The following is a 14,639-nucleotide window of genomic DNA, read 5'->3' on the forward strand; positions in this document are numbered from 1 at the left end:
GTCTGTCATATATGGCTTGTATTATGTTGAGGTATATTCCTTCTATATCCAGTTTTAGTTTTTTTAGGGTTTTTATTATGAAGGGATGTGGAATTTTATTAAATTATTTCTCAGTATCAATTGAAATGATTGTATGGGTTTTTTTTCCTTCATTCTGTTGACATAATGTATTACATTGACTTATTTGTGTATTTTGAAACATCTTGCATCCATGGGATGAATTCCACTTGGTCATGATGAATTATCTTTTACATGTGTTGTTGAATTCAGTTTGATAGTATTTTGTTGAGGATATTTGCATGAGTATTCATCAGTGATATTGGTCTGTAGTTTTCTGTTTTTGATGCGTCTATCTGGTTTTGGTATCAAGGTAATTCTGAGTTTGTAGAATGAGTTTGAAAGTATTCCCTTCTCCACTATTTTTCAGAATAGTTTAAGGACAACTAGTGTTAGTTCTTTAAATATTTGGTAGAATTCAGTAATGAAGCCATCAGGTCCCAGCCTTTTCATTACTGGCAGACTTTGTATTATGCTTTGATCTCATTACTTATTATTGGTCAGTTCAGGTTTTAAATTTCATCATGGCTCAATCTTGGTGGGTTGTATGTATCTAGAAATTTATCTGTTACTTTCAGATTTCCTAATTAATTGGCATATAGTTGCTCACAGTGACCTTTAATGATTCTTTGAATTTCTGCCACATCAGTCATCACGTCTTTTTTATCTCTGATTTTATTTATTTGTGTCGTCTCCCTTTTTGTCTTCATGAGCATGGCTAAAAGTTTGCTAATTTTGTTTATTATATTGAAAAACTAACTTTTTGTTTCATTGATTTTTTATTTTTAAAATATAAATGTTATTTCTGCTCTGATCTTTTTTTTAATTATTATTATACTTTAAGTTTTAGGGTACATGTGCACAATGTGCAGGTTTGTTACATATGTATCCATGTGCCATGTTGGTGTGCTGCACCCATTAACTCGTCATTTAGCATTAGGTATATCTCCTAATGCTGTCCCTCCCCGCTCTCCCCCACCCCACAACAGTCCCCGGAGTGTGATGTTCCCCTTCCTGTGTCCATGTGTTCTCATTGTTCAATTTCCACCTATGAGTGAGAACATGCAGTGTTTGGTTTTTTCTCCTTGCAATAGTTTGCTGATAATGATGGTTTCCAGCTTCATCCATGTCCCTACAAAGGACATGAACTCATCATTTTTATGGCTGCATAGTATTCCATGGTGTATATGTGCCACATTTTCTTAATCCAGTCTATCATTGTTGGACATTTGGGTTGGTTCTACTCTTAAGCAATACATATTCATGTCACTAGGTTCCCCTGCAAATCATGAGCTCAGAGATGTACGCTCTGTCTTTGTAGGTCAAAGAAGAATTGACCATCTTTGGGAGGTTACTGTTTGTTGGAAGTGAGATGCCTTAGTCCGAATTCCTTGGATGACAGAGGGGCTCCTCACAACCTCTTTCAAGTTCAAATTTGAGTGAATCTGGCAGATACTGTCTTCCTACTACTACCTTAAGAAATTGTGTTTTCATCTCAAATCAGCCCCAGGGTTTTGAAGGAGCTGTGATCCAGCAGATATAAAACTGGTCTGGATAAGTGATGCAGTGAAGTTTGCAGTGAAAGAGACTGCTGTAGTTTCCCTCCTGAACTTCCAGAGCTTTCTGGCAGAGATGACTGTTCTCTAATGTGACTGTCATTACCCATGGCTTGCTGTGGCAGAAACCCACATTTCTAGAAATGCTTTTACAAGGCCCATAAGTTGCAAAGGCAGCTGTGTTTAAATAGCAGGAATCAATATTTTGAGACACTGACTAGCCCCATCACATTCTAACCTTGACCACGTATTCTAGAGGAAGCAATAAATACACTGTGAGTATGAGTGACATTTCTTGTGACATCTAAATATCTTGCTTTCTGCTTTTAGCTCCCACGTCGCATCTCACTTGTCTTTATAAAATTGTACAATTTGAGTAAACTTGGTTTTGTAATTCACACATTAGCTAGAGTCTTCAACAAACCTCCATTCATATTCATGGAAATAACACTGATCTAGTGATAACTGGAGCCCGCAGACTAGAAATGTCACTCTAATTACTTAATATCAACCAAGAGAGGTCATTTTGATAGCCACGATCTTTCTCCTTCTCTGAGTTCTATGAACTTAAGGCAAACGTGAACACAAAGTGGGGAACAGCAGACACTGGGGCCTACCAGAGGGTAGGAGTATGGTGGGAGTAGGGAGAGGAGCAGGAAAAAATTATTGGGTACTAGGCTTAGTACCTGGGTCACAACATTGTCTGTACAACAAATCCCCAAGTTTACCTGTATCACAAACCTGTGCATGTACCCCTGAACCTAAAATAAATTTTTTTTAAAAAAGGATCAGCATGATGTTTGAAAAGAACATTGAAATGAAGATGGCAGACTGGTACTGGAACCAGCTTTATCTCCAATAGCTGCCTTATCTTTTCCTCTGGGTTCAGTTTCTTCATTGGTAAAATAAGGTGGTTGAGCTTGAACTCTCAGTGGTTTCTCAGGCCCAGTACTTAATGAATCTATTATTAATGTATCTATTATCATTGTTTATGGATCCATTATTCTAGCCCCATTTCAGGGTTTTGTTATTTATTAGCTAATTTGATTTTAACTTTTATCAACTCAAATATAAATATGAGGTACAGTGTATTTGACAAATTGCTGTCTAAAACTTTCTCTCTGAAGAATAGTTCACCTCTTTTTAAGTAGTGTTTTCTTTCTTATTATATATTATTTAAGTGCCTGCCACACTGTTTGCTCTCAAATGCTCATGTCACTTGGTTCCCTTTTTGTACCTGTTCTCTAAAAGTATCTTAGGCTCTAAAATGTTTTCAGTTGTCTGTCTTTCAAAAACTTTGTATAAGCATTCCTTTTTCTCCACAGCCTTGCCAGCATCTGTTATTTTTTTACTTTTTAATAATAGCCATCTGACTGGTGTGAGATGGTATCTCATTGTGGTTTTTATTTGCATTTCTCTAATGATCAGTGAAGTTGAGTTTTTTTTTCATATATTTGTTGGCCACATGTATGTCTTCTTTTGAAAAGTGTCTGTTCATGTCATTTGCCCAATTTTTAATGGGGTTATTTTTTTCTTGTAACTTTGTTTATATTTCTTATAGATGTGGATATTAGACCTTTGTCAGATATAGTTTGTAAAAATTTTCTCCAATTCTGTGGATTGGCTGTTTACTCTCTTGATAGTTTCTTTTGCTATGCAGAAGCTCTTTAGTTTTATTAGATCTCATTTGTCAATTTTTGCTTTTGGTGTCTTTGTCATGAAATATTTAATTGTTCCTATGTCCCAAATGGTATTGCCTGGTTGTCTTCCAGAGTTTTTATAGTTTTTGGTTTTACGTTTGAGTCTTTAATACATCTTGAGTTAATTTTTGTATATGGTGTAAGGAAGAGGTCCAGTTTCAATCTTCTGCATATGGCTAGCAAGTTATCCCAGCACCATTTATTGAATAGGAATCCTTTCCCCATTGCTTTTGTCAGCTTCATCAAAGATGAGATTATTGTAGGTATGCAGCCATATTTCTGGGCTCTCTGTTCTGTTCCATTGGTCTATGCATCTGTTTTTGAACCAGTGAAGTGTAAATTAGTGCAACCTTTGTGGAAAACAGTGTGGCAATTCCTCAGAGATGTAAGAATAGAGCTACCATTTAACCCAGCAACCACATTACTGGGTATATACCCAAAGGAATATAAGTTGTTCAACCATAAAGGCATATGCATGCATATGTTCATTGCAGCACTATTCACAATAGCAAAGACATAGATTCAACCTAAATGCCATCAATGGGAGAATGGATAAAGAAAATGTGGTACATATACTCCATGAAATACAATGCAGCCATAAAAAAAGAATGAGATCATATCCTTTGCAGCAACCTGAATGGAGCTGGAGGCCATTATCCTAAGCAAACTAACACAGGAATAGAAAACCAATACTTATGAGTGGAAATATAAATACTCCTTTGCAGAAATATGGATGGAGCTGGAGGCTATTATCCTTAGCAAACTAATGCAGGAACAGAAAACTACATACCATATGTTCTCACTTGTAAGTGGGAGCTAAATGACGCAGACACAGAGGGGAACAACAGACAATGGGGTTTATCAAAGGATGGAGGATGGGATGAGGGAGAGGATCAGGAAAAATAAGTAATGGGTTCTAAGCTTAATACCTGGATGATGAAATAATCAATATAACAAACTTCCATGACACAAGTTTACCTATATAACAAACCTGCAGATGTACCCCTGAACTTAAAAGTTAAATAAAAGAAAAAATAACTTTAAAATGTGCAGAACCTTTGAGACAGATCTTTCAGCTCTCATAACTATCATAAGGAAATGATTATGCATGTATTATAAAATCTTCATGGTAACATTACTGTGTACATAAAAATGGATAAAGAAAATGTGGTAAACCTACACAATGGAATATTATTCAGCCATAAAAATAGTAAGGTCCTGTCATTGGCAGCAATATGGATGAAACTGGAGGTCATTATGCTAGATGATATAGGCCAGGCACAGAAAGATAAATATAAGTTGTCACTTATAAGTGGGAGATAAAAAAGTTGATTTCATGGAGATAGAGAGTGGAATGCTGGTTACCATAGGGTGGAAAGCATAGTGGGGCAGGGGATGTAAAGAGACGTTGGCTCATGGATACAAAAATGCAGTTAGATAGAAGGAATAAGTTCTATAATTAACATTAATTTATAGTATATTTCTAGGGCAACTATAGTTAACATTAATTTAGAATATTTTTCCAAATAGAAGAGAGGATTTGGAATGTTTTCAACACAAAGAAATGAAAATTGTTTGAGGTAGTGGATATCTAAATTACCCTGTTTTAGTTACTACACATTGTATGCAATCAAAATATCACATGTATGGTATAAATATGTACAACTATCATATATCAATAAAAATAAAATATAAAAGCTACACAAATTTAAAAAAAGAAGCAGTTTAAATATTCTACAATTTGCACTTACTTTCTTAAATTATAGAATATCCTAGAATGTAATATTGCACAATGAATAAAATGATGTTTGAGAAAACTGTTTAAGAATGTGGAAAATGCTCATTCTTCTAAGTGAAAAAAATGCAGGTTAAAATACACTGTGTGTAATGATCCTGTTAAAACTAGGATGTAGTAAGTTGATCATTATAGTATTGTTTCACTTCTTTCTCCCAAAGAGGTGTAAGGAATGAGGTGAATCATTTTACTTTGCTAATCCAAACTTAAAAAAAAGAAAAAGAAAAAGTATGATGTTTTGTTTGACCAGTGGAACGTCTGTGGGTTACTTGTCTTCTTTAAACTTAGTTTCCTCACAATAATTTTATTTAATGTTCATTTGACTTTTTCCAGTATGGATATAAGCCACAAATACTGTGTTACTGACTGACGTGGACTCAGTGAAGCTAAATAAAATCAAAAGAAAATATACACATATTTCAAGGGAAAAGGTCAGTGCACAATATACATAAATGTACTTAGTTCAGTGCCTGCTCTGTTTGGCTAATGGTTGCTCTATTTTCCAAGTCTCATTCCGGATGTGTTGCTACTCACCATGTCTTTTCTTGTCTTTATCAGAGCCTAGACTCAAACCTAATATAAATTATCTTGGGAAAAATCAAATATATGTGATATTTTCTGTACATTTTAACCTTTTAATCACACAGCTTTAATTTTTTTTTTTTTTTTTTTTTTTTTTTTTTTTTTTGAGACTGAGTCTTGCTCTGTCGCCCAGGCTGGAGTGCAGTGGCGTGATCTCGGCTCACTGCAAGCTCCACCTCCTGGGTTCACGCCATTCTCCTGCCTCAGCCTCTCCGAGTAGCTGGGACTACAGGTGCCCGCCACCACGCCCGGCTAATTTTTTGTATTTTTAGTAGAGACGGGGTTTCACCATGGTCTCGATCTCCTGACCTCGTGATCTGCCCGCCTCGGCCTCCCAAAGTGCTGGGATTACAAGCGTGAGCCACCGCGCCCGGCCACACAGCTTAAATTTTAAAAATATAATATCTAGTATCATAGTGAAGATTTAATTACATGCACTTTTCTATGCATAGTTAATATCACTAATATAAGCATTTAGTCATAAGTGGCTTATATTCTAACCATTATATTTGAAAGCATTATTCAGAGTAGCATGAACACCTGTTTCTTTCAAAAGGTAATAGAATTTGAAGATGGAAATTTTAATACTTCTCATCCATAGCTGTAAGTCTACTCCTTCACTGTGCTTTATACTCTTGCAATAACACGATCACTGTATCTCAACTTCAGCATCTGGGTCTTTTGTGTTTCTGTGAAGTATGCAAGTAAGTTCATTTGCAAGTGCACATGGATCTGGCAAAGATACAGCGCTCAGCAAAACTATTTCTCTCCTGATCTTTACTGCTTAATGACTGTGTAAATATTTGACCGTTTTTGGACTGTTATCGTAGTGAACTTAAATTTCCTCATATTTTCCTCCCTATAATTCTTAACAAGTGCAATGGTAACATTGATATGCTAACATACTATTACGTTCCAAGCCATGAATCAAGCATTTTATCTTTGTAGTCCTATTATTTATTCCTCTTAAAAATAATTTCATCCATCAAAGGAACTAAGCTACTTTCTCTATGTTACGTGATCCTTCAAATAAAATCATTTGGTCCAATCAGTATAGCAGAACAATTTAAACATACCTGGATCTCCCTTCCCTGAGAATGATTTATTCATCCCAGATTGTTGGATTATTACCCAGACTCTCGATTCACATTGATATAATGATTTTCATATTTTCCACCTAATTTTTATAAAATTCATTTTATTTTACTTTAAGAACATTTTTATTTTTAATTTTTGTGGATACACAGTAGGTGCATGTATTAATGTGGCACATGAGATGCTTTGTTACATACATGCAATATGCAATAATCACATCATGGAAAATGGCAGATATATCTCCTCAAGAACTTATTCTTTGTGTCATAAACAATCCAATTTTACTTTTTTAGTTATTTTAAAATGTATAATTATTATTATTTTAGATTCAGGGGTACATGTGCAGGTTTGCTATGTAGGTAAATTGCATGACACGGGGATTTGATGTACAAATTATTTCATCACCCAGGTAATAAGCATAGTACCTGGTAGGTAGCTTTTCTATCTTTACCCTCCTCCCACCCTCCATCCTCAAGTAGATCCTAAAGTCTGTTGTTCCATTCTTTGTGTCCGTATGTACTTAATATTTAGCTTCCACTTAGAAGTGAGTATTTGTATTTCCACTTGTAAGCATTTGGTTTTCTGTTCCTGCATTTGTTTGCTTAGGATAATGGCCTCCAGCTCCATTCAGGTTGCTGCAAAGGACATGATCTCATTTCTTTTTATGGCTGCATAGTATTCCATGGTATATATGTACCATATTTTCTTTATCTATTGTACCATTAATGGGAGATTAGGTTGATTTCGTGTCTTTGCTATTTTGAATACTGTGGTGAAGAACACGTGCATGCATGTGTCATTATGGTAGGACAATTTATATTCCTTTGGGTATATACCCAATAATGGGATTTCTGGTCAAATGGTGACTCTGTTTTAACTTTGAGAAATCGCCAAAGTGCTTTTCACATTCGCTGAACTAGTTTACATTCCCACCAGCAGTGGATAGGCTCTATATTTATCCTGTTGTGCTATAAAATAAATACTAGGTTATATTCATTCATTTCTTTTGTTTTCATTTTTTATTGAGTTTCATTCAGCAAACGTAGCCAAATAAATGTCTTGCAGGAGGGCCTCCAATGGCTGCCATCTTCTACAACAATAGCCAGCCACCCACTGACACCATTCAGAAAGTGTCCATTGGTTGGGCTTTCTTCCAGCGCCTCACAAAAGTAGTGGCTTCTTTCGTGAGGACTGCAGTGGTCCCTTTTCTCACACCTGTACCTGCCAAATCTAGTCCCCTTCTTTTTGGGCACTGTGAATGGGCCAAGAAAATCTACCTTGCTCTTGCCTATAATGCTGAGATCAATGTGGCTTCCAGAGCCCAGGGTGTTGAAGAAGCCAGCTGCAGTGGCTTCACTTACCATATTCTTTGCTTCCCCTTCCCCCATATCTGGCCTAGAATATCTTCATATACAGCCTTTGCTGCTGAGGATCCATGGTGATGAGGCAAGTTATCAGTTGATTCATGAGGATAGATGCCGTAGAGGTGAGGCCCGGTAAAAACTCCCAATCTCCTTAAAACTAGGGCTGCACCAATGTAACCTTGATACTTTAAAAGCATTTGCTTCAGCATCTGATTGGCCATGATAACTCAGGAAGATGGCCACTAGAGATGGAGTGGCGCTTCAAGTTGGAAGAAATAAAACAATATGCTCCTGAATGACCAGTGGGTCAGTGAAGAAATTAAGAAGGAAATTGAAAAATTCCGTAAAACAAATGATAAGTGAAAAACAACCTACCAAAACCTATGGGATATAGCAAAAGCAGACCAAAGAAGGAAGTTTATAACTATAAATGCTTCCATCAAAAAGAAAAAAAAATCTTCAAATAAGCAACCTAATGATTAATCTTAAAGAACTGGAAAAGCAAGAGCAAGCCAAAACCAAAATTAGCAAAATAAAAGAAATAATAAAGAGTAGAGCAGAAATAAATGAAATTGAAGTGAAGAAAACAATACAAAAAATGAATGAAACAAAAAGTTGATTTTTTGAAAAGACAAACAAAATCAACAAACCTTTAGCCAGATTAACAAACAAAAGACTGAAATAATTCAAATTAGAGATGAAAAAGGGGACATTATAACTGATACTACAGACATTCAAAGGATCATTAATGGCTACTATCAGCAACTATATGCTAATAAATTGGAAAATCTGGAAGAAATGAATAAATTCCTAGACACAACCTATCAAGATTGAACCAGAGAACGGGAGAAAATATATGCAAAGTGCCCATCTGACAAGGGATTAAAAACCAGAATATACAAGGAGCTCAAACAACTCTATAGGAAAAAAATCTATTAATCCAATCAAAATATGGGCAAAACACTTGAATAGACATTTCTCAAAAGAAGGCATAAAAATGGCAAACAGGTATATGAAAAGGTAAGCAACATCATTGATCATCAGAGAAATGAAAATCAAAACTACAAGTTGAAATGGCTTTTATCCAAAGGCCAGTCAATAACAAATATTGGTGGGGATGTGGAGAGCACTGTTGATGGGAATGTTAATTTACATTAGTACAGCCTCTATGGAGAACAGTTTGAAGGTTCCTCAAAGAACTACAAATAGAGTTACCTTACAATTCAGCAATCCCACTCCTAAGTATATACCCTAAGGAAATCAGTATATCAAAAGATATCTCCACTCCCATATTTATTGCAGCACTATTCACAGTTGCCAATATTTGGAAGCAACCTAAGTGTCTATTAACAGACAAATGGATAAAGAAAATATGGTACCTATATATAATAGAGTGCTATTCAGTCATAAAAGAGAATGAGATCCTATTATTTGCCAAAACGTAGATGGAATTGTAGGTCATTATGTCAAGTGAAATAAGCCAGGTACAGAAAGGCAAACTTCTAATATTCTTATGTATGTGTATATATGTATCTATCTATAGCAAATTACATAAGACATCATACTATTGCTTGTATAGTCAATATTCAGTGTATACTTATTTACATATGCCAACTTATTTGCCAGTCTACTTCTTTATCTTTTCCTTTAATTTAGTGTTTTCCTCCAGGATTCTTTTATTTGAAGAACTGCTATTAATATTTATTTATTAGAAGTTCTTAGGTAACAGATTCTCTCATTTTTGTTTGTGTAAGATGTCTTTATTTCATCTTTATTTAAATGATTTACTTTATCTCATATAGACATTTGGGTTGATATTATCTTCTTTCATCAATTTAAAGATGTTTTTCCATTTTTCTCTGGCTTCCATGTTTCTTTTATGAAGAAATCTATCAGTTCCCTTTAAACTAAAGGACAGTCTCTCATCCCAGCTGCTTCTAAGATTCTCTGTTTTTAATTTTTATTGTCACATGTTGATGTGTTTAGGTCTTTTTCATTGTTGTTTATTCTGCTTGTGGTTCACAGTGTATTTTTTTTCTGTGGCTTGTTGTCTTTTATCAGGTTTTAAAAGTTCTTGGTAATTCTTCAAATATTTCACCTTTCTCATTCTCTTGTTTGCCTATCTACTTGGACTTCAATTATATATATAATTATATATATATCTAATTGAAATATATATATATATGAGATTTCACTGCATCTCACACATCTCTAATATTCTTTCTTGTATTTTTTCATTTTTCCTATTTGCATTCTTAATTTTAGTATTTTTATTTATTTAACTTCCAGCACACTCTGTAGTCTTCTGTGTTTAATCTGATTTTAAACTCATCTAATGAATTTTTAATTTCAAAATTTTTTAGTTCTACAATTTTCATTTACTTCTCTTTATGGATTCTAATTGGTGAAATTTGCTATCCTTTTATCTATTTATTACACCTTTTCTTCTACTGTCTTGAGCATACTAGTCATGGTTATTATAATGTTACTGTTATTCACTTTCATACTCTGGATAGACTCTGATTATATTCCAATTATTTATCTTTTTGTTCTTTATTTTGAAAATATTTTTTCACTCTTCTGGTGTTTCTTATGATTTTTATTAAATTATGGATATTGTTTATTAAAAATTATAGGTTGTATAGGCTCCAGTTCATGTTACTTCCTGCAAAGAAAGTTCACACACCTCACTACAAGGTGGACATAGAAGTAAATCCCCTTAATGCAGTGTTTCTCGTTGTAAAAAATTTACCTTTTAGGGGAAATTTGGCAATATGTAGAAATATTTTTGGTTGTTACAACTAAGAAAATGCTCCTGGCACCTAGTAAGTAGAGGTCAGGAATGCTACTAAACAACCTACAATGCACGGGGCAGCCTCCTACAACAAATAATTATTTTGTCCAAAATGCCAATCGTGCCAAAGTTAAGAAGCCCTGCCTTAATTTAAATAAAGGTTTTGTGGAGTTGAAGCTGATTTTCAGGTTTCACAGGACTCAGTCAATCTCTGGCTCATTCATAGATTGCCAGGTTTAAAATCAGTCTCTTATTTATTCTCAGGACTTCTAATTCACTTATGAAAGATTTAAATTTAGAAATGAAGGAAGTGAATGTGCCTGATCATGCCTGATCTCAGAAGCTAAGCGGGATTGGGTCTGGTTAATACTTGGATGAGAGACCACTGAGTTATAATAATAATAATAGTTTTAAAAGTAAATTTAAAAAATGAAATGAAGGAAGTGGGAATAGAGATTACAAAATGTAAGGTTTCCATTTTGTGTAGGGATGTCTAATAGGACTAGAGCAATACTAAGTATTTTCCTGATCACAGGCTGATGGTTCAAATGCTGTAATCGTAGAACTGGCAGTTAAAAAATGATTTCTGTGTTCCCTACATTCATAATTGCTGTGGGGACAGTTATCCTTATATAGACCAATTGATTGGCAATGTTTAGAAATTTATTTTAGTAAGCCAAGTCTACAGCCTGGTCTTACAGTTCGTCAATGATTTGTAAGTATCTAATGCCTTATATATGCTTATTCAAATAATCAGAGTCGTTTAGTTATCTGTAACCAAATAATAACTTGTATTACATATAACTACTATCATTGCATTCAGGGTGAAATAATTTGTAAGTGAACTCAAGTTTTCATCTAATATTTAAAAACTACTCATTAGGAATAAGCATAAATCTCTACAAAACTTTGAAATATATAAATTGTCTTTTCAGTTTCTGATAAAGTATAACAGCTTTACTTTTCTCTATCAAATTAGAAAAAGTAACTAGATCTTTTAAGTGTTGACATAAATAAAAAATACGTAGCAGCGTGTACTTTCCACTTAATGATGTTTTACTACTCATAGTTCTGTAATCAGAATCTTGAGGATCTTCCCTTAAGTCAAATAGGAAACATTAGAGAGTTACTCTCCTGCTTATCGTCTTTCAAGAATCTCCTTTTGAAATCTGAATAAATTGAACTTCTTATCGACTAAAATGCTCTACATAATTTTGCCGCTACCAAACTCTTCGACTTTAATTTTTGCCATTTTCACATTCACTAAATACAGTACAGCTGTTCTCTTCCTTTTTATGGACATCAAATATAACAAGCTCATAAGATCTTTGGATTCTTGTACTAGTCACCCTTTTTGCCTAGAATTTCTGTCTCCAGATATTTTCACGGTTGTTTCTGTCAAATCTTCTTGGTTTCAGCTAAACACCACTCAAGGCCTCACTTAACAACCAAAAGTAAGGTAATTACCACCTCCCCAGATAATCTCTAGCACAATACCACTTTCTGCTTGCTACAGAACACGATTTCTTTCTGCAACTATAGTTGTTTCTAAAATTTAATAACCTGTATTTATCCCCTTGAATAAATTTAATAACCTGTATTTATCCCCTTGAATATGAATCTAGGAGACCTGGAATCTTACCTGTCTCATTCATATGCCTAGAATAGTACCTGAAAATGGGAAGTGCTTAATAATTATAATACTTGCTAAATAACTGACTGATTCAATGCATGAATGAGGAAATGATTTAGCTAAATTCAACTGGACTTTCTCCTTTCTTGCTTTTCTCATTCTTCTATTCAGCAAACCATATGTTGACTTAACAACTTCCTCATGGAAACTTTCACTTCCTGGTTGCGAAGCGTATAAATAACAGGGTTCATCAAAGGAAAGATGACAGTGTGGAAAAGAGAAACTACCTTGTCAGCTGGGAAAGCCTGGAAGGGGCGAGTGTAGATGAAAATAGCAGGTCCAAACATGAGAAATACAATGAAAATATGGGTGGTGCATGTGGAGATAGCCTTGCACTTTCCTTCAGAGGAGTGCTCCCTTATATGACAGAGGATGACTGCATAGGAGAACAGAAGGCCCAGGAAGCACAGGAGGCTGAGCAGGCCACTGTTGGAGACCATCAGAAGCTCCACCACAAAGGTATCGGTGCAGGCCAGCTTGATGACCTGTGGAACATCACAGAAGAAGTTATCGAGCTGGTTTGGGCCACAGAAAGGCAAGTGCAGGATAAGGGCTACTTGTACAATGGAATGGATAAAGCCCCCAAGCCACAGAGCCAACGATAATGCATAGCAGGCTCTAGGGTTCATGATGGTTGAATAGCGTAAAGGCCGGCAGATGGTGATGTAGCGGTCAAAGGCCATAACAACGAGAAGGAACATCTCCCCCGCTCCAAGAAAATGCAAGAAAAAGAGCTGAGTGATGGAGCCTCTATAGGAGATTACCTTCTTCTCAGAGAGGAAGTCCACCAACATCCTGGGAACCACAATGAAGGAGTAGGATGCATCTAGGAAGGCCAAGTTGCCCAGAAAGAAATAGAGGGGGGCTGTGAGCCCAGGGTCTGACTTTATGGTGAAAATGATGAGGAAATTTCCAGGGAGGATGATAAGGTAGAAAATTAAGACTAGCACAAAGACCAGAAGTTGAGCATCTTGAGACTGCGTCAGACCGAGAAGAATGAATTCTGTCACCACTGTGAGGTTCTCTGTTTCCATCATTTCTCACTCTGCAGAATAAAATAGGGCAAATTGTTATCTGTTATAACCATCTTTTCATCTGTTTTGTATCTCCTCTCCAGATAAGAACATTATTTGTCCCAACCAACGTTCCGTAGCTGAAGACAACTTATGCCTCATAACTGTCTTGTATCCTGAGTTAACCCTTCTATCCTTCATCCTCTTTATTCCTCACTAAAATAAAATATGTTTTTCTGTAGCCACATTTTCATGCCCATTTAACCTCATGCTTCTAGATAACTTCACTCCTGTAGGATTCCTGGCTACTTTGCTTGAAGAATATTAGAAGTTGTCTTCTTAAAGCAAAATTTAAGCATGATCAAGTTTGTCTGTTTTGTTTGTTTTTGTTGCTGTTAGTGGTGGTCCACTGTCTCTAAATGTTGGATTAGTTGCTAGGTTTTAGTTCCTTTTCTTCCTGTCACAGAATAAAGTGCTTTCACAGTTGCTTCTGCCACCAGTTCCTATGGAATTCTTGGTTCCTGGTTGTTACCTATATGACTGGTTTCTAAATTTGTTCCTTGCTTATTCCTATCACATTGTTCTGCTTTGGTGCTCTTGTGTATTCTTACTTCAAACTGATAGCAGGCAAAATCCGTATATTTCTCTTAACTCAGGAATTCCCTAGTTAAAGCCTTGGCTGAGTACCACTCCGAATCTGCTCTACAACCTGTTCTTAAGTTCTAGTTAATACTAATTCAGTTTCATCTGCTCTCTATATACCTATAACCTACTTCTTCAGATCTTAGGGTGAGAGCCAAATGATATTCTTTTCACAAACATTTTTGCATAATACAAAATTTAACAGAATATGTAAAAGATTTTGACTATCTCAGCTAATAAAATTAAAATATAGTAGAGCTGGAATTGGCTATACAGAACATATAATCTGATGTACTCATTTGAGAGATGAAAAAATGCAACTGTAGACAAGTTTTAAACTTGCAATGA

The 14,639-nt window shown here is 35.3% G+C and overlaps 1 protein-coding gene and 1 pseudogene across 1 annotated transcript; both read right to left on the bottom strand.

The window, feature by feature from the left end:
- Nucleotides 1–7,908: 7,908 nt before the first annotated feature.
- LOC115835476 lies at nt 7,909–12,010 on the bottom strand (annotated as a pseudogene).
- A 733-nt stretch (nt 12,011–12,743) lies between these two features.
- Nucleotides 12,744–13,670, bottom strand: LOC100594125 (olfactory receptor 4N5). The gene has a single exon (XM_003267641.3). The coding sequence runs from the start codon at nt 13,668–13,670 to the stop codon at nt 12,744–12,746; it is 927 nt and encodes a 308-aa protein (XP_003267689.2).
- Nucleotides 13,671–14,639: the final 969 nt, after the last annotated feature.

The sequence above is a fragment of the Nomascus leucogenys genome, chromosome 1a (assembly GCF_006542625.1).
Source record: "Nomascus leucogenys isolate Asia chromosome 1a, Asia_NLE_v1, whole genome shotgun sequence".
Lineage (NCBI taxonomy): Eukaryota > Metazoa > Chordata > Mammalia > Primates > Hylobatidae > Nomascus > Nomascus leucogenys.